Below are 27,921 nucleotides of genomic sequence, written 5' to 3'. Positions count from 1 at the left end.
AATAACCAGACAAGCCCGGAAGGAAAAGAACAAAATCAAAATCAAGATAAAAGCTGCCATTGTCACCTCCCCATGGGTCTCACCCACATCTGTGTCACCCAGTCCATGACCAAAAGACAAGTGCAATTTCTTCACGTGTCTCTAGGCTCCATGCGCCTCCTTTAGGTCTCCTTCTTGCTCTCCAATCTGCTTTCTTCCTTCCTCAGTCTCCTCTTCAGCTTCTCCTCTCCCTGCTCAGCTCCACCCTCCATTTGGGTGGGGCAGGGAACCTGGAACCTCCCCCTTTCTTGGGGACCACCCTGTTACAATACTACATATAGTGTTCAGTGAAAGGAGAGCCAAATTTGCCATTATTTGTAGATTTTATCATTTACAAAAAAAGAATACAGCAGATTTTTTTGGGTACATGATCAATATTCAAAGTCAAAATTTCTTAACCTATTAATAGCTAAGTAGAACAGTAGAACATACAATGGAATTTTACTGCTTACAATAGGAATAAAAACTGTATATGTACTTTATAACAAAAATATATAGCATCTTCTGATCCATAGTCAGATGTGTTGTTGTTGCACCACTAGCCTTGAGACTGTAGCATTTTTATAAATGCATAAATGTAGAAATATATTGATAGAGATGGACTTGATTAAAATTTTAGGAATCCCAATAATACTAGGATTTCCATAACAATTAAATGTATTTTACCTGAAATTTGATTACCATTAGTGCAAAGTACTTGCTAAACATACTAAAACATTTAAGGAAAGGAAAAGTGTAAGCTCAGAAGTATTTAAAATAACTTTGAAATAGAGCAAATATGTAATGAGGATTAGGTGGGATCATGCAAACATTATTTTGTTATTTTGCAGCACACATAAATAGTCCAAATTATACCGAATATATGTGGGAATAAAATATGAGAGAAGCAACATTATGACTAACAAAAAAAGTAATTATTATTGGCATTGTGAAATTTTTCTTAATAATTAACTGTCTCATACAATGAACAAATGATAAGTGGAAATATTAAAATGTGAAAGTTAAAATAATAAAACAGATAATATAATAATATAATATGGGGAAATGTTTTCTAATTTTCATTTGGGCAAGTATATTTTTCAACGCATCTAAAAGCACAAATTATATAGAGGGGAAATTAATTTTAATGAAGGGCTCCATGTACTAATATACATTTTTTTTTAAAGAGCAGCATGTTCATGGTTTGCATCATTTAAACTGATCAGAGCATAATAACTTGTTTTTTTTTTTTTTAAAGATTTATTCATTTATTTATTTATACAAGCACTAGGTACAGTCAGAAGCGCGGGAGGGTGAGAGAATTCACCACAGTCAGAGCAGGGAGCAGAGCAGGCAGAAGAACCGAAGTACACTGCTGAGGGGAGCAGCGGGCGGCAGGAGAGGTCTGCGCGCCATGTGGGACCCTCCTGGGGCGGCCGGGGAGAGGCTGCGGGCAGCTTCGCAACCCAGCGCTCAACCGCTGTGCCACGGGGGAGGCCCCATAATAACTTGTTTGCATAAAGCAGTGGTAAAATCAAATATCAGAAGTAGAAAATACAATGAAAGATTTCAGAGTATATAAATTGCATAAACTTTAATAGCTAACGTACCTAGTTGAAATTATTAATTTCATTAAAAATTGTAGAACAGAAATTTGGAACTGCTAGCCCCAGATTATTAAAAAATGGAGCATCACATGAAATGTCAACAGGAATCCACATACACTGTGGGCAGAAATGTAGACTAGGCTCACATACTGATGAGTAATCTGTTCTTCAGCAAAACATAGTATGTTTCAGTTTTGCCATTACACCCCTGATTGTGGAGCTGCTTGGCTCTCTATTAGAGGTCCTTAAGAAAAAGTTATTAAAGTTATCATTTCAGTTGTAATTGTTACAGCAAAGAGTTAGAAGCAATCTACTTGAAAATAATATAACTAAATTTTAGTATAGTAAGTCTTCACTTTCCATTTTGGTAGTTTCTTGGAAACTTTTTTTTTAATTTTATTTACTTATGCATATATGCATACAAGAATGGGGATGTAGGCCAGAGGTGCAGTGCAGTGCAGGGGAGGGGATTGAGAGGATTCACCAGGGACAGAGTGGGAAGCAGAACAGGCGGATTTATTGAAATACACTGCTGAGGGGAGCAGCAGGCAAGACAGGAGAGGTCTGCTGTGCCATGTGAGTCAGTTCCTTGGCCTGGACTGGGATCTAACTCACGTTGAAGTAGCCAGGCTATAACTTGATATACTGAGGCTTAACCCCTGCACCACCAGGGAGGCCCTTCTTGAATACTTCCTATTTTGAAAAAAGAGAGCTGGAAACCTTTTCTTTCTTTTGTTTTTCTTCTGAAATAGTAATATGTTTGCAAGCATTATCAATGAGATTTGTTAGTTTCTTCACATTTCTTCAGCTTCACAGCAATTTCAAATGTTTGAAGAGTCTCTTCTATGGTAATAGTATTTCTACAGGTACCCCCTCCGCTTTTTCTCACAGAAGTCATTTGAGATTATGCTTACTGGAGACATTCACACTTTTCTTGGTTCATGTATAAGTATTTAACATGAAAAGTATTATAATTGTACAGATTTTTCTCTGCCTTTATGAGAAGAGTATTATTGTAATGAAAATGCAAGATTTTTTTTTTAAGAGGGAACGATATAAATTGCAACTCTACTATGTCCTACAAATTACTACTTTGAGCTTAAATTTCCTCTCCTGAAAAACTAAGATAATAGTTTTCTGGAATTCTTAGATAAAACATCTATGAATGAAAACATATACAACTTCAAAATTAGAATGATATCAATGAAGGATCTCTAATATTTCACCTGTGTAAACTAAAGGAGATACTTTTTTTTTTTTCTGAAAATACTATGTTTTATTCACCTCCCTGTGGTAACCAATAACAAAACAATAAGTTAGGTTTCTTGCAGTTAAACATACTACCTAAAACACAAAAACCAGTAACAATCTAAGTTATTGGGTATGGTCTTACTGGAAATTCTTAACCATATTACTTCTCTTGGCCAAGTTTTCTCCTTTAATTACAAATAGTCTTATAAGTCACAGATTTCTATAACAAAATAATGAAAGGCACAGCTAATGCAAGCAAACTTAAATCCATTCAACTACCAGCTGAAAAAAAAAACTTTGGTTCTTCAGGAAAAAAATCAGTAAAGCAAAAATCTGTTTAACAATTTTGTTCACTTCTGTAACTGTAATCTAAGAGCTACATGATAGAAATACTCCAGAAGAACCAAACTATGTAGCAATGAATGAACATGCGTGAGAGAATTTGTGCCTTCAACATATCTGGCAGAAGAACTATAGTTAAAATGCTAAGTAGAACAAATTGGTCTTCAAATGTCCGTTCCTTTCTTTAAAAAAAAATAATAATAAAAAAAAAAAGGACTGAGTCTACCAATACAAAAACATAAGGCTGTAAGTAAATAATAGTTGTGTTTAGGCTATTACAGTGCAGGTTATCCTCAAGGTCACACACATCCTGCTTCACTGCTGCTTGCACTCTGCTGGGTTTTGATCCTTCTTTGAGTCATAGTCTGGATCATTTTCCTCATCTCCTTCCTCTTCCCCTTCCTCATCCGCTTCTTCACCTTCTTCATCATAATCATCATCATCATCTTCAATAGCTTCTCCAGTAAAGTATAACACTGATCTTGGGATTATACGCTCACGTAAAAAGTGACCAATTTCAAAGTCTGCAGCAAGGATAGCTTCAGCATCATCATCCAGATCTCCACTCTCAGGAACTTCAGGAGGGGCAAAAAAATTAAAGAAAGAATCATTGGAAACTGTTTTGGTCACTGTACGAACTGTCCCGCGACCCTTGTGTTTCTGTTTCTTCTTAATGGTTTTCAAAGTGACATTCTTTCCTTTTTTCCAATCTATCTGGCACCCTGTACAACCCATAATTTCTGGTCCATCAAAAGAAAAGGGGTCAGAATCATCTGGTTCTGACCTCATCCGGTATGTCTTCGTTAATACTTCATTTGTGAAATATTCATTGGGTTCAAAGTGAAATTCTAATACAAAACTCATAGGCTGGCCAGCATCTGAGAACTTCACTTTAATATCTTTCAAGTGCTTCAGAATAGGTTCATCATGTTCCTGAACCATATCACTGAGCAAGTCAACATTCTTAAAAACAGTCAACCAAAATTCAGGAATTCCCTTGGGGTCTTCTTTTTCTTCATCTTTTTTCTCATCTTCGAGCTTGGCCTTTTCTTTCATCTCCTCCGAAATTTCATCTTCCTCATCTGGTTTCCATTCACATTCTTCTTCCGTAGGTTCATAAATTGCATTAATGATCTCAAATCGCTTATCAAATAGAGGCTGATAAAGAACAGCATACTTTCTTTCAAGATCATGAACTTCCTCATAGAATTTGGCCTCTATTTGTGCACATTTAACTTGAAGATTTTTGAGAGCATTCACTCGTCTTTTAACTACCCTAGGCAAGCTTTCAATGTATCCTGTTGGTGTTTCTACCAGACCATCAAGTCTTTCTTGAAGGGCTGCAAGAATCTGAGGATTTTGCATCATCTGAACAGTCAGCTGACGCGCTTTAATTTTTGTTTCTTCACCAGTTTCTTCTTCTTCTACTTCTTCAACATCATCCAAATCTTGATCAAGTTCAGACTGTTCTTTGTTGTCAATGTCTGCCAAGTTGTAAGAACTCCAAATATCGGCGGCGAGCGCGGGGAGCCAGGCGGCCGGAGCTGCGCAGGCGGTGACTCAGGGCGGCAGTGGCGGCGGGAGGAGCAGGAGGCGGCGCCGCGAGCAGATGGCGCTAAAAAAGTAAAGGAGATACTTTTATCAAAATACGTCAGGTGCAAAGTAAATATGGGTGTGTGGAAATACATTAATGAATATAGAAAGTGTACCTATTTGGAGTGAAATCATTTTAAATGAGTAAACTATTGATGAAATGCCAAGGAAGTAACTATTTGGTTGCGCTATAAATCTGTTAGTAATTGGTAAATGTTATAGTACTATAGGTTATTCTAATGAGAAATCTCAGTGGGAAGACTTTAATGACACAATTATTCTCTCCAATAAAACACCAATTAGTTTGTCTGGTATTGTACTAATTGTTATTAACAAAGGGTTCCAACAATGCTTAAAAGCTTTGTATTGAGACCCTTCAGAAAAAGAAATCTTATATTACAAGTTTACTTCCCACTCAGAACTGTTGATGGCTGGGTTTGGTGGTGGGTGTAATGTGGTAACAACACCTGAAGGGGGTGATCCTACACCTCTAAATTATATATAGTGTTATAAAGCAATGTGAGTCAATAACGTTTTTAATTAAAAAAAGAACATTTTATCTTAAAATTTCTAAACTTTATTTTAAATAGACTATTTATGAGCAGTTGTACGTTTACAGAAAAATTGAAAACAGTTAAGAGTTTCTATGCATCTTCCCTGCTTTCCTAAGTCTCACCTGTTATTCCCATCTTAGTGAGATACATTTACTATAACACTCATTTTGATTATATTATTATTAACCATTTGTTAAAAACAATAGCTTACATTAAAGTTTACTCTTTATGTTGTGTGTTCCTGTGAGTTTTGACAAATGTATAGCATAATGTGTCCCTCATTGTAGTAACAGATGGAGTAGTTTGACCACTCTAAAAGTCTCTTGTTTTGAACCTATCCATCCTTCTTTCTATTCCCATGAAATAATTAAATTGTACATACATTCAATACAGATCCTTTTTTTAAAAAAAAATTGTGTGTGGAAGGTGAGTCAAAAGTATACTGTTTCCATCAGATTCCTTGGTTCATGGTATATTAGAGCATCTGTCAGCACAAGGGCACTCTTGTTGTTTTTGCATTTTTATTTTTTATTTGCCATTTCTCATAATGTGGAAGAGAAAAGTCACCTCTAACTTATTGGACCTGGCGTGATACTGACATCTTGGATTTGTTCCTTTGCTATTGACTCCAAACAATCATGTTTCAGGAGAGACCAGCATGTGATAGATCAGCACAAAAACAAGATCACTTCACAATCATATTTGAACATAAAAACATTAATGTAATGTAATCCCTCCAAATTACCAAACATTAAACTATTCTGGTTAAAAAGAATGGCTGCAGTTTCTTTACCTTGGATAAATTTAGCTTTTATTAATTCTTCCTATCTTAATGATCCAAATTATTACAAAAACCCAACAAAAAGCTTATGTGCTTTCTGACAGCATCCGACTCAGAATGAGGTCCCAGTAACTTAGACCCGTTCCAAAATGCTATAACAAGTTCATCAACTTACTATGTTTAACAAGCAATCTTTATGCTGACGTATGGATAATTAGGGTTAGAGTCAGTCACTAGTATTCTACATATTATGTAGACTGTCTTTCTATGAAGAACAAGAATAGATTCTTCACTGTATATGCTATTTTCAGAAATTTCTATTTCTTGGTATAATAAGTTTAATATAATTAATTACACTTCCTTATAGTATTATGTGTTAAAAAACAGTTAATTACTTTGCTAATTAACTGGATTCTTTCCCAAGGTTTCTAATTTCTAATTACCAAATGACTATCTTTTTAGCATTCATTGTTTAAGGCATGAAAACAGGAAAAAACAAACAAAAATGAATGTTCAGATGACTTTGATAGTGTGGTCATTTTCTGTAACTTCACCTACAAAATCATTTCATTTTCTGATCAATCAAGACTTACCATTAAAAAAGATAAATCTCAAGGCACTCACTGTAAATTCTTATCCAGAGAACTCTCCTTATTAATTTTCTAAAGAAACTAAGATGTCTGTGTTGATCAGTTTCACTTTGCTGAGGCAGTTCATTAATGTCAATACAAAAGTTCATGAGCTGTAAAATCCTGAGGTTAAGATTAAGCAGCTATTACAAGTGTACCTTCTGGCCTATAGTAAAAGGCTCATAGAGTAAATTACTCTCTTGTATATCACTGCTTAGTGGCTCAAGAGTGATTATTTTTCACTATTTTATAAGATCATATGAAACACCTCTTCACATTTTTATTACTTTCTTTGCTGTAAACTCCAGAAAAAGAAAAAGAAAAAAACCCCTTCACATTGAATGGAATCTGTTGTTTTTCATAATCTGAAGATTTATACTTCAATTGGATTTTTTCTTTGAGAACAGGAGAAAAGATGTACTTTCTATCTCACGGCATTCCTTTTACTGTTTTTCTAGGTACCATTATTCTAGAAAGAATAAAAATAAGATGAGGGGTAGTTTGTCTCTGTATTTTTACTTGATGTATTCAGTCTTCTATGCTGTTCGCCAAAGACCAAACTATAATTTCAGTATGTTGGACAAAGAATGTCAGTGTGAAATACACTCTTGATAGATCTCATGGAGAATTCCTAATAAATAACCACGACCCATTTATGAGTCCTTTTTATCAATTTTCGTATTAATCTCAGTGGTTATTTAGATACTTTCTTCTTTTACCTTTCTTAGATATGAGTGTAAATCTGCTATTGCTTGCTGTCTTGAAGAAATTATGGTCCCAATTATTGTTTGTCCATGGATGGACCAGTAGCCAATAGATGAACTAGCAGTTACCCACATTTAGCTATGAGAAACTCTTGTAGTGTGTAATAGAAACAGGATTGATGATGAAATAAACCCACTGTCCACATGTACTCAAACTCTAAACTGCCTTAACTTACTTGATATACCTCCCACGTGGATGCTGAACTTATATTTGGTTACAAAAGACTTAGATCCTAAGTATCTACCTGAATATTCTATGCTGTCTGTCCTCGAAAGGAATACCATGCCGTTCATCTAATCTCCATCTAAGAGTGTGTCTGGTATATGCTATCTTTTGAGTTAGAGTTCGATTTTTTTGTGACTGTCATATTAATTGTACAAGTGAAGGTCAGTAGGGGCTGTAACAATATAGATTGTAAAATGCAGGATGCCTCAAGTACAGTGCAGGTCTTTTCTCCATTAACGTAATAGTTGCACGTGAATGATATTGCCTTTGTGTGGTTTTTCCTGTGGTGATACAGGGACCCACACTATTACTGCATTTTTTGTTCACCCTTCTCTAGGGCAACATTGTCTTAGAGAAATTTCTACAATGAAGGATATGTTTTATAATAGGAGTAGCCACTAGTTTTTTTGAGCGCCTGAAATATGACTCGTGTGAGTGAAGAACTGAATTATAACTGTATTTAATTTTAATTAACTCAATGTAAATAGCTACATGCAAATAGGCTTAGTGGCTTTTCTATTTGGTGATGTAAATTTAGGGTCTTGCTGTTTGCATCTAGATGGAAGAAGTGGTAAGAGGATGTGAGGAAACATAGCCACTTCATGAAAGCCTTAAAGTGGAAAAGACATAAATTCTACTCAATTCATTCCCTGGAGCTTAGTAACATGGACTTATCAAATTGAAAGAAAACTAAGAAATGCAATCTTGCTGTGTGCCCAGGAGGAAACGGAGAAGGATTACACTGACTTCAGTGAGCGGTTAGCATGCCCTTTGTTGCACTTAGGAAAGAATTATATCTATTAAGTAACTAGACATATAAATGTAATTTATTTTTGAAATTGTTGCATAAGTAATTAAAATATCATTACAGAAAAGCCCAAATTCTTTTTTGGTTATATTAGCCTCTTTAGTGTCAAGGAGAAGAGATGATAGTCGTATACAATAAATATATATTTATTACATCAAACAATCACGTGGGCAAATGAAACAGAAATATACCATCAAATAGTTTCTGGCCCTTTTCAACTGGATGTGTATTGCTACTGGTCATATACTAATAGGTCTTTCAAAGGTAAACCATAGATGGTTGGACAGAAAGTAAAAATCTCCCTCACTGACTCATGTCTTCTTTATATAAATATTCTTGTTTCTCTTTTATAATGTTTCTTGACTTCCTTTAGACTTTGTGATCTCATTGCTCAATAACATGGATGACTCTGATGCCTAATCCTCTCATGCTACAGCTTCTTCCTATTTTTATGAACCTAATCACATCTATTCTGGCCTGCTTTTTCTTGGCCAGTCTTACAGCTAACTCTTACCTACTATGAATGCTAAAAATCATGCTTACCCAGATATTTGCTTTTTGGACTAGTTATCGTTAATTTTTTTTTTTTTAAGATTTATTTACTTATACAAGCACTGGGTACAGTCAGAAGCGCAGGAGGGTGAAAGAATTCACCAGAGCGGGGAATAGAACAGGCAGACTGACGAAGAAATACACTGCTGAGGGGAGCAGCAGGTACCCTTGCCAGCGGCCGGGGATCGAACCGGCGCTGCAGAGGCTGTGGGCAGCTTCGTGGCCCAGCGCTCAACCACTGCGCCACCAGGGAGGCCCCCTGATTAGCTATCTTTAATGCCTGTACTATTTGGGGTTAATCTTATTAATCTTATGGATGATTGACTTCTAAACACACACGCAGAAAGCTGAATAGTCTTCTAGGAATTTTGTCTTTTAACCTGCATGACTTGGATATTTTACTCTTTATTGCTTTTTTAATAAATTTTATAAGTACTTTTAATAAATATGTTATAGGGCTAGTAATAACTAGCAAATTGTGCCCTAAATATACATGACAAGACTAGTGTGTATGCATATAGGTGTATTTTTTTCTAAATTAATGTTAAACCACTTTGTAGTGGGCCTCCCCAGTGGTGCAGTGGTTGAGCGCTGGGCTGTGAAGCCCGCAGCCTCTGCAGTGCCGGTTTGATCCGTGGCCACCGGCGATAGTCCCACATGGCAGGACAGACCTCTCCTGCCATGCCCGCTACTCCCCTCAGCAGTGTATTTCGTTGGTCTGCCTGTTCTGTTCCCTGCTCTGGCTCTGGTGAATTCTCTTACCCTCCCATGCTTCTGACTGTACCCAGTGCTTGTATAAATAAATAAATCTTAAAAAAAAAAAAAACAATTTGTAGTTTTCTCTGCCTAGCTTTATCTGCCATTCTGTTGTCAGAGTCTAAGGGTTTGGTTTAGTTTCATTTGTTTGTCTTCTTCATATCCAATGAATGAATGAAAAATGATGGTATTTCCCTTTCTCCCTTTCTCTGATTTATTTCACATAGTATAATCCCCTAGAGTTTCATTCATGCTTCTGCAAATGCCAAGATTTTATCTTTTCATGGCTGAGTACTACTCCATTGTGCGTGAGTTTATGTGTGCATGCATGTAAAAATTCATGTTCTTTCTCCCATCATCCATAAGATGAATATGTTGTGAAATATTTAATCAGATAAGACATAGTTTATAATATATCTCACTTCCATTAGTTATATTCAAATATGGAAAGATTTATAGATAGGAGAAAAGCGGTGGTGGAGTGGATAGCATATTTGAAGTGCCAAATGTTATTTGGTTCCTACTTTTTCCTAACACTTTTTCTACTTAATGATAAGTAATCTTTTGTTGTCCTGTGAAGTTGTTTAATAAAGTGAGAAAATAGTTTAATTCAGTGAACACTTTAATATTCAAGTATAAGTATTGTGATACCAGAGTCCTTGCTATTAAACACTACTTAATTCTGCTCCCTCTTAAAACATGTAAGGAAAACAAATGCTGTATATTAGAGCATATTTCCTAGAAAAAATATGTTTTTCACAAAACAATAGAAATGATGGAGTACTCACTGTATTTCAAAGGAAATTTTGTACATGATCAGGTAAGAATGAAATCCAGGAATTTGAGTTGGTCATCAACATAATTAAAGAAGGAGTATTATTTAGGTAGGTTGAGAGTTAAGAATATATATTAAATAATGCTCAAAATGTAAAGTGTGGTCAAATTTTAGAGAGGTTTGGAACTTGTATAAGATTCTCACTGAAAGACTGAAAAGTATAAGGTGGTCAAATTGATTATAACATCTTTACAGTGGGATGATGATGCAATTTATCATACAATTGGATCAATCATTTTTTAGACTGAAAGAGTCTATTCTCAATAATTATAATAGACAAACTGAGATTGTATTAGACATGTGGGAGTATTGTCACCCAAATTATAGGATGTGGTGTAATGTGGGATGCACATAAAATGATGAAAGCAGGGAAAAAGGAAACAGTTACAGATTAGATATAAATATGATGGCTTGAATCAGAAAGACGATAAGGAGGATAAAATAAAATCAGACCTTTGAAAAGTGTAAGAAGAGACAAATAGACGGACTTGACATTTGCTTGAATGTGGCTACAAGGCTGGGTGAAAATGATGCCTATTTTTGCTGATTATGTCTAGAAGAATATATCACTTTTAAAAATTGGTAAATCTGGTCTATGGTCTTAGATTCCACGTATGTCATAAAATTATACACACACACACACAAACAATGTCATGAAATTTTATTGCAATGAGTATTGAGTTTTACAAAGCAAACTGAATTTTTTCTGCCAGACACTGAGGGCAAGGAATCAAAATGTATTCATTGTCTCTCAGAATCTTTAGCCCATAGCACATTGTAGGTATTTTATTGACATTATTTTCCTTATCATTATAAGCAAATTTCTGTTTAAAACTCTGCTTTTAGTATTATTCAGCCTAGGAAATAAATGATAATACTCCTACTAAGTTATAATACGGAGCAATTTTATTGTAAGAATAATTCAGTTCACAAAACTTTTACCAAATCTTAATACGCCAGGTACATCATGGAAGCGTGAGTAACATCCACTTGCAGTAAATGAAATAAAGCCACCTGGTATCTTCACTAAATCAGGATAAATAAAAAACCTATAGGGTAACAAAAATCAATCAACTAGTTTATATTGTTTTAGCTTTATAGTGTTCTGTCTTGTTTCATGACAAAAATGCTATGAAATCAAGACTACAATCATTAATGCCTTTAATTTATTTTTTTCTGAATGGACAATGAAAATAACATTTGCTTCATCAAGCCACTGATATAAAGCATTGATAAACATGAATTTAGAAGAATTGCAAAGTCTTCACTCATTGCTTTAAGATGCTCCCAAAAAAGAATTCTCTACTTATGTGAAAGAATAAACTAATTTGCATGGCGTAGTTATTATATGTTAAGAAAGAAAGTTCCTTAATAGTCTTAGTGGACAGTGGGAGGAACAAACCCTCCCATTGGGTAAAAAATCCCCTCAAATTTACCGTATATTATTCATGTATCTTATTATTGCCATTAATTTTCTTAAAGTAATATTTTAGCTAATGCTTTTTTTGATTATAGCTATACAATTCAGGATACATAAAATTATATATACATATATGTATATGATAAACACATATATATGATGAAGCTTCAACTTGATCCACAGAAGAGGGAGAAAAAGATTTGTAGAGAACTATGGAATGAGAATTCGCCTTCACTATATCCACCTTAACCACGGAGAGTACCAAATCTCTGAAGAGCTCTTATGCCAATGTCATAGACTCTTGCTCTTAACCTTCTATGTCAGCCACAGTACATTGATTCTGTGCAGTCTTTGAAAAACTTTGCACAAGTTAACCTCATGCACCTTGCCTTATTTACATTGTCTGGTCTTTCACTTCTGGCCCTGGAGCTTGTCTGAAAGTACTGGAATTACTTGATCCTCATGAAGGGACTACTTGGAAGTATTGAAAAGATGACCCTGCATAAAGCAACTCTTCATCAGTGGGTGATAGGAGCCAGTAGATAAATGGATCCCTCATTTGTCACCTGAGTTGATAGTTTTGAGTTATATTTAATAAGGTCTCTCAGGAAATTTTGGTGGCACCGAGTGTTAAGTCACCTTTAGTTGTAGTCAATATGATTATTTTGGTTGTAGCTCCTTTCTTCACTCCCACTCCTTAGCATTCCAAAGTAAATAACCGGTTTTGGTTTCAGGCTCTGCTTTTAGTGAGCATTGGTACTCAAAAGCCAACCCATAGATAGAATTTGAAGACTGTGTTATTCTACAGCTGACACCAGGGGCCTATTACTGATAGTAGGTACTGCCACCAGACTGCACCATCATATGTGTGCATAAAGATTCTTGATCTATTAGTAGGGTGCCTGCACAGCATTACTTTGGAACAAGGAACTTAATTTATAGTAAGAGATTCTGCAATATGTGCATGATTAGAAGACACACTGGTTTTCCTACCTATCTCATCACTCAGAACATCTAGACTGGTGGAGCCATAGATCAGCATCATAACGTTTCAGCTAAGGTGCTAGCTTAGGGACTACCATTGGAGGTTGAAGTTCTATCTCCTAGTGTGTGGCATAGATGTTGAGCCAAAACCAATCATCCCCATTTATCCTAGCTTTATTGACATGAACTTCAAGCAACCATAACCCAAAAAGGAATGGCATTTGGAGAATTCCTTGAGGAATATTAGGAGTTACATCATCAGACAAAAATACTTGATCATTCATATGTGAATAAGGGATCGAGAATACATGCTTGAAAAGGATGGGGGCTAAATGGTGAATATTGGCTAAGGACTCAGTGAGTTGTAAGAGCAAGGCATATAATTAGTAAGAATAATTGTCTTTTATGAAGTCTCACATTTTTTGATCTGGATGAAGGGGACTATAGGTTGGATTGGATTAAAGGAGAGTATACACATATATATCTCAGTGGGGCATGGAGTGGATTGTATAAAATACCTCTTTATAGAACTTTAATTTATCATGCCTTTATTTCATAATTGGGCAAACTACTTTTGAATAGGCAGAATCTGAGAGTTTATCATACAAGCACATCCTTGGCACCTCTTGCTGCTTTGCCCTAGTTTTTCTCTGATATCTTGGGATGAGGATTTGTAGCAACCTATCTCTCACACATGTTCAGGGTGGAGAAACTGAAGAGTTAATGCCCTATGGAACTATCTTTTATTACATAAGGGGAAAGTATGTCTAATGTTTCACTTTTTATCGTTGGACAACGTGATTCTTAGATGCTTTCCCTGAGACTCCTCAGTAGGCCCCAGCACCACTGAGAATCACACACACACAGCAGTGGCTGTCAGTAGTGCACCAGTGCAGGAGCACCCTCTTCTTCCCTGTGTCTTTCCTCCAGTCCATCATTTCTGCTCTACTAGCAGGCTTTTTCTGAGACATGTAAGGAAAAGTAGGACTTATGACTGCAAAATCTGGTGTTAGAGGAAGCAAAGAAGTGTAGCTGGACGTGGGCAAAATGTTAAAGCAGAAGAGTTTGCCCTTCATGTTTGCTTGTTTTTCTCTTAGGAATCCCTCTGTATTCTTGCTAATGTGCAAGGGCTCTCATTTCTCTGTACCTCATTTTTTATTCAAAATAATTTATCTTCAATGAGATGCTGAGTTAAAAGTGAAAAAACTTGTTCAAATATGAAAATTATTAATAACAAACACAAAGTATTATTCCATCAGTGTATATTTTACCATTTAATAACCAACAATTGCTCAATCTAAAACATAAATTTAGTTCTATGTTGTGAACAGATTGTGTTGTGAGGACTATAATTTTGGAGAAAAGATGTCTTTAAATTACTTTTTTCATAGAAAAATAAGAATAACTTTAGGATAAATTGACAATGATTGCTCTTTCTTGAATTTTTATATTATCTATTATCAAATTTTCAAACTGACATAAGGATAGAATGAGTTATAGAATTATGAGCTGGCAACCTAATATTCCTGATTTCAGTTTGATTTAAGGAGTGTATATTTGGGGTATATACCTTTTGGGAGTGGTTTAAAGAGAGGTTAAAAGAGAGAAATGGAAAACAAGCAGTGGTTTAAGAAATTTAATTCCTGTGTTGACCTGAAAGCTATACTAAATTTGTCTTTGAAATACAAAAATCACATTTGTTTTTGATTTTTCTACCGGTAATTTTTGCTCTGATTTAACAAACTGTGAAGGTGCATTTACTTGTTCTGAGTGGCTTATGTCTAACTATATCTACTCCAACACTATTTTGTTCTAATGCCAGTCATTAAAAGTGTAAATATAGCACTGCACATATACGTGTATAGTCATTTTTAGTTGCTTCAATTTGCCTATACTCTATACATAATTAATTTTTCTTATAAAATACAACAACATTCAAATTAAAAAAAAGGACAGAAATGGAAATAAAGTGTCCATGGCTAGTAAGCACAACGATCGAGACTGGTAGTAAATATTCTCTGCTATTTGCTTCATTTTTATAATTGCTCATGGCCAAATAGTTGTGCTAGAAGTTATGGATGCATGAGTAATGCCTATGAACAGGAAGAAATGACATCAGTGAAATGGTGTGTAACAGAAAAGTGAGTAACTTCCCAGGAGTAAAGAAGCGTAAAGAGAAGGATTAAAGTACAACCAGTTCAGACTTGAGACCATGGGCCATACCACTTATCTTTCAGTGATATAATTTTTCTTTCATATGATGAGCCTGTGTTTCTTGAAGCTATGGAAATTATCAGCTACTATAAGTTTAAGCCTTAATATTTTTCAGGTGACCAGCTATTTTGCATATGTTATTTTATTAATTCTTTCAAAACAGCACAACTGCATTATAGTTATTATGAAAGTTGAGGACCAACTTAATTACATGACTCATTTTAATTCCTGTGTTGACCTGAAAGCTATAATACTAAATTTGTCTTTGAAATATGAAACTCACACTTGTTTTGATTTTTGTATTGGTAATATTTGCTCTGATTCAATAAAATTATAAAGGTGCATTTAATTGTTTTGTCATCAAAGGGCTCAGCTTGTCACGAATTGGATAGGGGCTAAATTTACTTCATTATCTTCAGTGGTTTACGTCATTTGTCTCCTTTAAATTCATAACTAGAGGCACTTAATTTTTTTTTATTTCCAAAGCCCACCATTGTTCTTTAATGAATGAAAAAAAATACATTGATTGTAATTTCTTAAAGCTATCTGCCTCCATCTATGTTTCTTCTCTCTTAGTAAGTTTGGGAAGCTTAAAATTGGGAAGTTAACATTTTACTAGTCTCCAAAAATTGCTAAAGTAATGGGTAAAATAAAAAGGACAGTTATGGTTTGAAAGGGGCGGATTCTCTCGTGAAACTAAAATGTTCAGTACCTTATCAAACTGCAAAAGCAAACAGGACTTAAAACATCATAATTCATTTATTATGTCATATTGAAGAAATGTTAAAGGAATGGGGATATTTATTATTAATATGATATAATGCATGAGATGATTTGATATAGCTTGGAACTAAATCAACAGTAAAATTCAAATGCCAAGAAACAAAAAGGCAGTTTATCCTAAAATATTACAGTTGGCAAGAATTACTCAGAGCCTAATTGATAGTACTTTATCTTTAATCACTTTATTTAATGATAGCTTCATCCTTCTCATTCTTCTGGCTGAAAAATGGAAAGTCATTTTTTTCACTGCTATCTTTGTCTTGCAATTTACATATTATCCTTTTTTCACTCCTGATGGTTCTAGCTTCTTAATTTAAGGAGAATCCAGCTGTTCTCCATCTCCTCTGTAAATAATTGAATCCAAAACTCCAGCATGACTGCTTGCATTATTGTAGGTGTCTTTACTCATTTCCCTGTTTCTGCACAGAACCTCAAATGATTTCTTAGAGTAAAAGTCAAATTCATTAAAATGGACCACAAGATGCTAGATGACTTGGTGCTCACACATATCTCGGGGTCTTACCTCCTGTTATCTCTTTATTGTCTTACTGCATTCCATCATCCTATCCTCCCTTCTGGGACTCTCAGTTCTCAGGAACTTGGTGTTTTCTGTTGACTTTGCCTAGAATCTTTATTCATGTGTGATAAGCTATTACCAATGCTCCTTATAATGTAAGTGTAATACTTTCATTAAGGTTCACCTTCACTTAAAAAGGAAATACCCGGGCAGCCCTGGTGGTGCAGGCAGTTGAGCGCAGTGCTGTGAAGCTGTCCGCAGCCTTTGCAGTGCCAGTTCGATCCCCGCTGGCCATGGAGCAACCCACATGGCACGGCAGACCTCTCCTGTGTTGCACACTGCTCCCTTCAGCAGTGTAATTCAGGTAGTCTGCCTGTTCTGTTCCCTACTCTCTCTGGTGAATCCTCTCACCCTCCTGCACATCTGGCCTGCACCCTGGTTCTTGTATAAATAAATCTTTAAAAAAAAATTGCAATACCCCTTGGAAATCCTAACTATTCTTCCTCCTTTGTATTACTCCATTACACTTACACTTGTATACATATAAATTTTACTTATTTGTCCATATATTGTTTATATTCTTCCCTTATAATAGTGAATGAATATTATCTTGACTATATGAAACCTGGTAGATGTTCGATAAATATTTATTGAATGAAAGAATATGTCACATAAGAAACAGTTGTTGGGATTTCCCCGGTGGCACAGCGGGTTGAGCGCAGCGCTGTGACGCTGTCTGCAACTTCTGCAGTGCAAGTTCAATTCCCAGCCAGCCAGGGAGATACCACATGGTGCAGCAGACCTCTTCTGCCTTGCCCACTGCTTGCCTCAGCAGTGTATTTCGGTCTGTCTGCCTGTTCTGCTTCCCGTTCTGTCTCTAGTGAATCCTCTCACCCTCTCGCGCCTCTGGCCTGTACCCCAGCTCTTGTATAAATAAATAAAAAATCTTAAAAAAAGAGAAACAGTTTATAAGTATTTTGAGGGTAGTATTCTTTCTTCAAGATCTAGCACTTAGAGAATTATGAAATCCTGATCTGAATTCTCCAATTTAGTCATTTTCATGCCAGTATAGTCATATTCATCTAAAAACTATTCAGGAATTTTTATAGTGAAATTTATTCTTTCATTTTTTTAATCTATATCCTTTTTCTCTTGATAGTATGGTAATGAACCTTTACTATTATGAAATTCCTCTTCATAGTGTTAATGTGAATGGAAAAGAGTGAAAATCTGAGTTAACAAAATAACTGCAAAGAACACGTCAACTCTGAGAAGTGAGGTGTTCTTGTTTTGGGCTATAATTGAAAGAGTGAAACCTGAATTTAATCTTAGACCTTCTAACTGTGTACTCAGGAAAAATCATGGAAAACATTTTTGTTGTTTCAGTCTGTGCAATGGGAATGTTACTATTTCATGGGGTGTTTGGATGCTCTAGATAAATTATGTAAATCTATTTATAGTGATATATCAATAGTAACTGAATTTTGAGCAGTGTTTCTGGGGTTTGGAAGACATTTGCCATATTTGGAAAATATGTCATGATCATATATTCCCCCCAAGATTAATGTAAACCGTTTCTAGCTTACTTTATTATACCTTCATAGATATCATAACTCAATTACTGTTAGCAATCCAACTATAATTTTTGCCATTGAAAGAGTTTGTAGACCAGAGTATACTATCTTACATACTTATACAGTCTATTACTATCTGTCCTCATTCCTTTCCCTACATACATTCAATTAATTCCTTTAATGCTTCCTCTAGTCAGTGTCTTCATTTTTATTACTATGTCTTGAAATATTACCTACATTTCAACTGCTTATTGATCCCAAGGTTCTAAAGCAAGTTTATTACCTGAAAGCATTTCAGCACTATAATGCAGAGAAGCATGCTCAAATAGTTTTGATAGTCACTCTATATATTCTTTTAAATTGAGATAACATTGGTTTACAACATTGTTTATGATATGATTTAAAAGTATAAGATAATACCTTTCATTTCATTCCCACACTCACCCACATCAAGGAACATAGATGTCCACCATATTATTCTAAACATTTTAAAATACTGTATAAGAAAGAAAAATTGCACCACAATTGCACTGCAATGAGTATTTCATTAATTATGACAAATTTTCTCTAAATCTACTTTTTTTTTTCTTGATCAGGACAAACTGAATTCTATGGTGATTTCTAAGTTTTGGTGTTATTGTAAAGAACATTTAGATGGAAGTTCTTGATGTATTAGCTCCCAGAGCATTAAAGGGAATGTGAAATCAGTGTTCCTGTCAGTGAGCAAGTATTGCTTCAGTTTTGTTCTTTTTACGAAGTATTTTTAGAGCATGTTAAGGTTGTCCTTTTAATTGGGAGATATTTCTTCCCTCAAGCAAATCCTGGCACTACTTCCTCAATGCTGAATTCAAGTTGGAAATCATTACTGTTCCTCTAATGGAGAAATAACAAAACCATTGTTTCCTTTGGAAGTCCTTTCCATTGAAAACATTGATACTCAATTTTCTTTCTTTACTCTAAATCCTACCATAACACTCACTGCAAGTCTCATATGAATGTTTTATTCACACCTCAAAGTCTACCGATTTCCCGACTATAGTGATTCCATGTGTTACTTATACTCTATGGTAATAATGCTAAACTTCGTTATCACCTAGTGCTATTATAAATCAGAAATCTTATTAATAAATTTCAGTTTTTATTTGTGAAGATCAACTGTTTTCCCAATCACATTCCTCATACCACAACATATATTTTATTTATTCTATGAAATTCTATTGTATTGAATCTAATATTGTCTCAAGGCCAAAGGGAGGGGAATTCGTTTCACAGTTCACTTTTTTTAGACTCATGGTTCATTATCGGAAGCGCTTTCTCACCATCACTCGTAAATATCTCCCATCTTCATTCCTTCTACTATACTCATCAGAATTTTTTTTTTAAAAGCTACCCTAAAAAGGGCGGAGCAACATGGTGGCGAGGAGACGCTGCGAGTAAGATCTCCCATTAAAAAAAGTTAATAGGGAGGAAAAGCGGCAGGTCCCAGTGAGAACTGGGACACGGAAGATAAACGGGTGACTCCAGCAAACTGCCCGAAGAAGAAAGTTGCCATAAGAGAGGACTGGAAGGGAGGAAAGTGCAGAGCCCTGCTCTCCTCCCCCACCCACAGGGTCGGCACTCTCCGACCAGCAGAGAGGAGGAAAACAACACACTAAAACGACCAACAAGAACAAACGATGCAGCAAGCGGGACTGTGAGTGGAAAGGAACTATTGCAGCCACCACACCCCGTGAACAGGAGCTGCGGAGAACCCTGCAGGATTCGCCGCAGCGGTGAGCTCCAGGCGCCATTAAACAGAGACCCCGCCCCCCAGGAGGAGGCCAGGACCAGCACGCAGCCCCTGGCCACCGGGTAAGCTTGCGCGGAAAAGCGGCGCGCTGGAAAAGCAAACGCGGATCGGGATCGGGATAGCGCAGAAAAGCAGCGTGGTTGAAAAGCAAACGGGGATTGGGATCGCGGCTGCCCAGGTCTCCGCGCCTGCGACCTAGGCTTGCAGGGAGACGCGCGCGAAGACCCTCACCGAGGTGAAAGTCCCTCACTGAGTATCCAGGAACCAGGCACCCAGGCACGGGAGCGGGGTGCAAAAGATGCCATTCTGTGGACACTGAACTGGGCTACAGCCCACGTCCTGGACCTGAGGGCTTTGGAACTGAGATCCGGAGCACAAAATTCGGGGCGTGGGTTCTCCACGACGGTGGGGCACAAGGCAGACACAGCACCCCAAAGCCATTGAGGTTTACCCTACCATTCCCGCTCTGTTTCCTGTCCCACGGGGTGGGGAAAAAAAAAAAAAAAACAGCTCCCCAAGGGCTCTAGGAGAGATCTCTGGTGCCACCTAGCGACTTGAAACCAGCAGAGGCTCCTGGAGGAGCCAGTGGCCAGCTGGGGAGGTAGCCCACGCCGGGCCCATTCCGACCAGTAGTCTGAGCCCACAGGGGGAGCAAGCACCCAAAGCCCGGGCAGACCAGGCGCGCAGAAGAGTGTGCCTGAGACTGGACACACAGGGAGTGTGTCCCGCATTGCCATTTTAGAACAGGGACATTTCTTCAGTAAAGACTGCCTGCAGAAGGCTCCCTCAGGAGCCAGAGGTGAGTGGGGGAAGTTCGCCCACACGAGAACACCTCTGGCTTGCAGTCCAAGACCAGAGGGGGAGAGGGAACCCACAACCGGGGCAGACCAGGAGCACAGGGGAGTGTGTCCCCACATCGGCATTTTAGAACAGGGACCTTTCTTCAGTAAAGACTGCTTGAAACTGACAGATGGCTCCCGGAGGAGCCAGAGGGGAGCAGAGAAGCTCACCCAAGATGCCAGCCAGTCCCAGCAACACAGTGTCCCAACGCATACGGCAAATTAGAAAATAGACAGTAAGGAGTAGAAGAACCACACGCAACCTAGCAACTCCCCAGGGAAAAAGCACACCACAAAAAGAAAACCAGCCCCCAGATTGCAACGACAGTAACTTGGAAGAACTTCTGATCCTTCCAGAAAGATAATTTAAAATTGACATGATTAAAAAAATGACAGAACTCATAAAGGAAAACAATGATAAGGGAAAAATAATCAACAATCAGAAGAATGAAATTGAGTCCCTAAAGAGCGAAGTAAAAGAAATGCAGGAGATCAAAGAATTAATGGAAGAACTAAAGAATTCTGGGAAAAGCAATGAAAGCAGAATAGATGAAATGAAAGAACGAATAAGTAATCTTGAAGACACAGAAATAAAAAGAAACAAAACAGAAAAGGAAAGAGAAGTACGAAGGAAAAAGAATGAAGAAAGACTTCGGGAACTATCGGACACCATGAGGAAAGGAAATATAAGAGTTATAGGAATACCAGAAGGAGAGGAGAGAGATGTAGGAACAGAGAAAATATTCCAGGAGATATTGAAGAGAACTTCCCAAATGTGAAGAAGGAGCTGAAAATTGGTATACAAGAAGCAAGAAGAACACCAAACTTCCATGACGAAAGGAAAATTACAGCAAGACACATAATAGTGAAGCTCCCAAGAATCCAGGACAAGGAAAAAATAATGAAGCTGACAAGAGGGAAGAAACAAATAACATTCAAAGGAAAACCAATCAGGCTGACATCAGACTTCTCTGAAGAAACACTACGGGCAAGGAGAGAGTGGAAGGACATAGTCAACAGACTCCAAGAAAACAGATGTCAACCAAGAATACTCTATCCCGCAAAGCTTTCCTTCCTCTATGAAGAAAGAATAAGGACCTTCCCAGACAAACAGAAACTATGGAACTTCATTACCAATAAACCCCCACTCCAAAAAATACTACAAGGAATCCTAAAGCCAGAACCTCAGAGGGGCGAATAACAACGAAAGAAGGCAAGGAAAAAAAAAGATATTAAAAGAATAAATAAAATCAAAGGAAAGACAAACATAATGGCAAATACAGGTGCTAACATATCAATATTAACCCTAAATGTAAATGGACTAAACTCTTCAATAAAAAGACAGAGAGTTGCAGGCTGGATTAAGAAACAAAACCCAACCTTTTGCTGTCTACAGGAAACACATTTAGCTACAAAAGATAAAAATAGACTCAAAGTTAAAGGATGGAAAACAATCCTACAAGCAAATAGACCAAAAAAGAAAGCAGGAACAGCTATACTTCTATCAGATAAAACAGATTTCAAATTCAAAAAAATAAAAAGGGATCCCAATGGTCACTACATTATGATCAAAGGGACAATACTTCAAGAAGAAATAACAGTCATTAATATATACTCACCAAACGAAGGAGCACCAAAATATATCAGACAACTGTTGTCCTCTCTGAAAACAGACATCAGAGAAAACACATATGTAGTGGGAGACTTCAACACACCACTATCAACAATGGATAGATCAACAAGACAAAAAATAAGTAAAGAAACTAAAGCTCTAAATAAGGACCTAGAGCATTTGGGCTTAACAGACATCTATAGAACACTAAACCCCCAAAAAATGGGGTACACATTTTTCTCAAGCACACACGGATCATTCTCCAGGATCGATCACATACTGGGGCACAAGACAAACATCAACAGATACACCAAGATTGAAATCATACCAAACATCTTTTCTGACCATGAAGGCATCAAGCTAGAAATAAACCATAAAAAGAAGGCAAGGAACTTTCCTACCTCATGGAGACTAAAAACCACACTACTGGAAGACCACTGGACTAATGAGGAGATCAAAGAGGAAATTAAAAAATTCTTTGAATTGAATGACAAGGAGGACACCAATATCCTAAATGTATGGGACGCAGCAAAAGCAGTAATAAGAGGAAAATATATAGCAATAGAAGCTCACATCAAGAAACAAGAAAGAACTCAAAGAAACAACCTAATCCTGAAGCTCAAAGATCTAGAAAAAGAACAACAAAAAAACCCCAAAACCAGTAGAAGAAAAGAAATAGTAAAAACCAGAGCAGAAATAAATGAAATTGAAACTAAAATAACAATCCAAAAGATTAATGAAACCAAGAGCTGTTTCTTCGAAAAAATCAATAAAATAGACAAACGCCTAGCCAGGCTCACAAATGAAAAAGGGGAGAAAGCACAAATAAACAGGATCATCAATGAAAGAGGAGAAATCACAACGGACACAGCAGAAATCAAAAGAATAATCAGTAACTACTGTGAAGAGTTGTATGGAAACAAGTTCAAAAATCTAGAGGAGATGGACAAATTCCTACAACTCTACAATCACCCAAAGCTAGATAAAGAAGAAATAGAACACCCAAACAGACCAATTACAAGCAGCGAAATTGAAATGGTAATCAAAAACCTCCCCAAAAACAAAAGCCCAGGACCCGATGGATTTACAAACGAATTCTACCAAACATTCAGAGATGAATTGGTGCCTATCCTTCACAAACTCTTCAAAAAAATTGAGAAGGAAGAGATAATACCAAACACGTTCTATGAAGCCAACATTACACTAATACCAAAACTGAATAAGGACAACACAAAAAATGAAAACTACAGGCCAATCTCCCTAATGAACACTGATGCAAAAATCCTCAACAAAATTTTAGCTATCAGAATCCAACAATGTAACCATAAGATAATTCACCACGACCAAGTTGGATTCATTCCAGGGACACAAGGATGGTTTAACATCCGAAAATCAATCAACGTTATCCAACACATCAACAAAAAGAAATATAAAAACCATATGATAATATCAATAGATGCTGAGAAAGCTTTCGACAAAGTGCAACACCCATTCATGATAAAAGCCCTTGAAATTCTTGGGATACAAGGAACATACCTCAACATCATAAAGGCCATGTATGACAAGCCAACAGCCAGTATCATTCTCAATGGTGAAAAGCTGAAAGCAATTCCATTAAGATCTGGAACAAGACAAGGATGTCCACTCTCACCACTGCTTTTCAATATAATACTGGAAGTCCTAGCCAGAGCAATAAGACAAGAGAAAGACATCCAAGGAATCCAAATAGGAAAAGAAGAAGTCAAACTATCACTCTTTGCAGATGATATGATAATATACATAGAGAACCCCAAAAACTCCACAGAAAAACTAATTCAACTCATCAATCAGTTCAGTAAAATGGCAGGATACAAAATCAACACGCAAAAGTCAGTAGCCTTCCTATACACAAACAATAAATCTGAAGAAGAAGAAATCAAAAAAGCCATCCCTTTTATTATTGAAACAAAAAAAATCAAATATTTGGGAATAAATCTAACAAAAGAGGTAAAGGACCTATACAAAGAAAACTATAAAACACTGTTAAAAGAAATAGAAGAAGACACAAAGAAATGGACAGACATCCCCTGCTCATGGATTGGAAGAATAAACATTATTAAAATGGCCATCCTACCAAAAGCAATATACAGATTCAATGCTATTCCAATCAAAATTTCAATGTCAATCTTCAAAGAAATAGAACAATTATTGATGAAATTCATATGGAATCACAAAAAACCCCGAATTGCCAAAGCTCTCCTGAAAAAGAAGAAGGGAATGGAGGCATCACACTCCCAGACTTCAAACTATACTACAAAGCCATAATCATCAAAACTGCATGGTATTGGAACAAGAACAGACATACAGACCAATGGAATCGAATAGAAAATCCAGAAATAAACCCACAGATTTATGGTCAACTAATCTTTGACAAAGGAGCAAGGACTATGCATTGGAGCAAAGAAAGTTTGTTCAATAAATGGTGCTGGGAAAACTGGGTTGCTACATGCAAAAGAATGAAGCTTGACCACTACCTCACACCATACACAAAAATCAACTCAAAATGGATTAAAGAACTAGACATAAGACCTGAAACCATAAAATATATAGAAGGAAATATAGGCGAAACACTACGTGATTTGCACATTAAAGACATCTTTACAGACACATCACCCAAAGCAGTGACAGTGAAGGCAAAGATAAACAGCTGGGACTACATCAAATTAAAGAGCTTCTGCACAGAAAAAGAGACAATAACAAAAACAAAGAGAAACCCCACTGACTGGGAGAACATTTTTGCACCCAACACTAATGATAAAGGACTGATCACAAAAATCTGCAAAGAGCTGATGAGACTCAGCAACAAAAAAGAAAATAACCCAGTCAAAAAATGGGCAGAAGAACTAAAAAGAAACTTCTCTGAAGAGGAAATGCAAATGGCCAACAGGCATATGAAAAAATGTTCAACATCACTTGTAATCAGGGAAATGCAAATCAAAACTACCATGAGATACCATCTTATACCAGTGAGAATGGCACATATTAAAAAAACTAGCAACAGCAAATGTTGGCGAGGTTGTGGAGGAAAAGGAACTCTCTTGCACTGTTGGTGGGAGTGCAAACTGGTCCAACCACTATGGAGAGCTGTGTGGAGATTTCTGGACCTACTAAACATAGAGCTTCCATATGATCCAGCAATTCCACTCCTAGGTATTTACCCAAAGGACACAGAAACATCAATTCCAAAGAGCACCTGCACCCCTGTGTTTATAGCAGCACTGTTTACAATAGCTAAGCTTTGGAAACAGCCCAAATGCCCAAAAATAGATGACTGGATCAAGAAGATGTGGTACATATATACCATGGAATATTACTCAGCATTCAAAAAAAATAAACACATGCAATTTGCAGCAACATGGATGGCACTGGAAGGGATCATGCTCAGTGAAATAAGCCAAAAAGAAAAAGAAAAGTACGGATTGTCTCACTCATAGCAGGAATCTAGAAAACTTAAATAAGGGACCAGGAAAATGAATAAGAATAAGAAAGTGAAAATCAAAATCAACAAATAGCTATGAACCAGAGACACTTTTCGGGGGGGTGGGGGGCGGGAGGGGAGGGATTGCGGTCAGAATGGGGGGGTTGCAATTGTATGGGGAATATAAAAATAAAATTTATTATAAAAAAAAAATAAAAGCTTCCCTAACCTTGAATCAATCTGAATATTTGTCTTTACTGTTCTAATCTTCCTAACATCAGACCAGGTGAAACGCCTCAGGTGTGTGCACTATCAGTGGAAATTCAGGGAAAACCATCGCCTTTCTTTCCTAAAGCTTTTCCTCTTCTGTTCTACTTATCTCAATTAATAGCACACAACTACACAGTCAGTTATAGCTAGAATCTGGACAGACCATGTAAATCTTTTCTATCCCCAAACCTCATATAATGTTACTCATGAAATTCTCATTGTATTTGTTTCCAAGTCTTTCTCAAATTTGTCGTCTTTCCCTCCAGCCTTCTACCACTGGTCTACTTCTTAATATTTCTTAGGTAGATTATTGTAAAAGGCTTTGAAGTGGTCTGCTTGCCTCCAGTCCTGAAGCTTTATCTACAGCATATTTATAGCTATGTTAGTCATCTGTTTAAAAGAAATCCTGTGCCTCCTGCACTGCCTATAAAGATGAGCTAGGGGTGTCTTTTCTATGCTTTTGTAATATTTTCATCTGTATCATAGCATTAACAACATTATAATGCTATTTTATTCTATAGTATAGCTTATTCCCACCATATGTAAGTTGGATGCTGTTAGCAGCTTCTGGAAAAATATTTGGTGCTTTATTAGCACTTATTAAACAGAATAAATCATTTTGTTTGCTAATGGTAGAAATCAACATATATGTTATCTCAAAATTTTATAAATATAGAAATGTGAAAATATATGCAATATATTGGTATTAAGTCCTTAAGGTTATGTACTTCCATAGGGGTTGATGGTTTGTACCAGTCAGGGGTAAATTTTGCTTTTGGAAACATAAATAAATCCAGTCACATAGTTGTTCATTCGTCTGTGAAAATGTTTGTTGTGTCAGTTTATATCACTATCAAAAATATTTACTATGAAAAGAATGTGCAGTGACAATGTTTACAAATTCTGAGTTTCTGTCTCCTTTCTGTTTTCTCATTTTCCAGGTAAATACACATAGGCAATTTCATGGACTCCTGAATTGCTTACATGTCCCTGAATGATACCAGGTTAGTTGGTGATTATTGTCTGTCGAAATTAATATTTATACAATTGTAGTCTGTATAACTATACAATTGTAGTTTCATCTTTTAAATCCATGGTTCGCAATAGGTTTGCTTGCCTCCCCTTCCCCGGGGGACATTTGACAATGTCTGAAGATATTTATGATTGTCACAAGTGTGAGGAAGAATCTGGGAGTTATTGGCATCTAGTAGAAAGGCTAATAAATACCCTACAATACACAGTACAGCCCACAACAATGTCCAAGTGTCAATAGTGCTGGAATTGGAAAACCTGGTGTAGATACCATCTCTTGAAAATACTGCCATAGGGAAAATTATGTTATTAATGCACTTACCAGGCACTTAATATTATTTGTGTCATAGCACACTGTTATTAGGGTTGTTAGGTACAAAGAAATGGTGTCTATAAAAACCTGTTTTCAAGTCGCTTATAATGTAACAATAAAAGAAATTTAATATTAAATCAGTAAACATGTCTATATCATATATGTGATATAGGTCTAGATAGATAATGATAGTTACTGAAGAAAATTTTGACATGCTGTGAGAGTTCAAATATTTGTTTCAATTTGAGCAGGAATCCTGAAAAACTTTAAAGAAAGTTTTATTTTTATATCCTTTTAAGAGGTTGGTAATTTAGACATGTCAAGAATAAGACATTTCTAAGACTCTGTCATAAGAACTATAGAATATTCCTTTATTCTTATTTCTTCATTTTCTCCATCCC

The 27,921-nt window shown here is 36.4% G+C and overlaps 1 protein-coding gene across 1 annotated transcript; it reads right to left on the bottom strand.

Annotated features, from left to right (window-relative positions):
* Positions 1–3,239: 3,239 nt before the first annotated feature.
* LOC311175114 (nucleosome assembly protein 1-like 1) lies at positions 3,240–4,583 on the bottom strand (the record flags this gene model as incomplete). The annotated part of the gene is made up of 1 exon (XM_084240031.1): positions 3,240–4,583. The coding sequence occupies one exon, from the start codon at positions 4,581–4,583 to the stop codon at positions 3,534–3,536; it is 1,050 nt and encodes a 349-aa protein (XP_084096157.1). The 3' UTR covers positions 3,240–3,533.
* Positions 4,584–27,921: the final 23,338 nt, after the last annotated feature.

Source organism: Talpa europaea (genome assembly GCF_964194135.1).
Source record: "Talpa europaea genome assembly, chromosome: 8".
In the NCBI taxonomy this organism is placed as follows: Eukaryota; Metazoa; Chordata; class Mammalia; order Eulipotyphla; family Talpidae; genus Talpa; species Talpa europaea.
The sequence above is the reverse complement of the archived record's forward strand: the minus strand, read 5'-3'. Positions and strand labels throughout refer to the sequence as shown.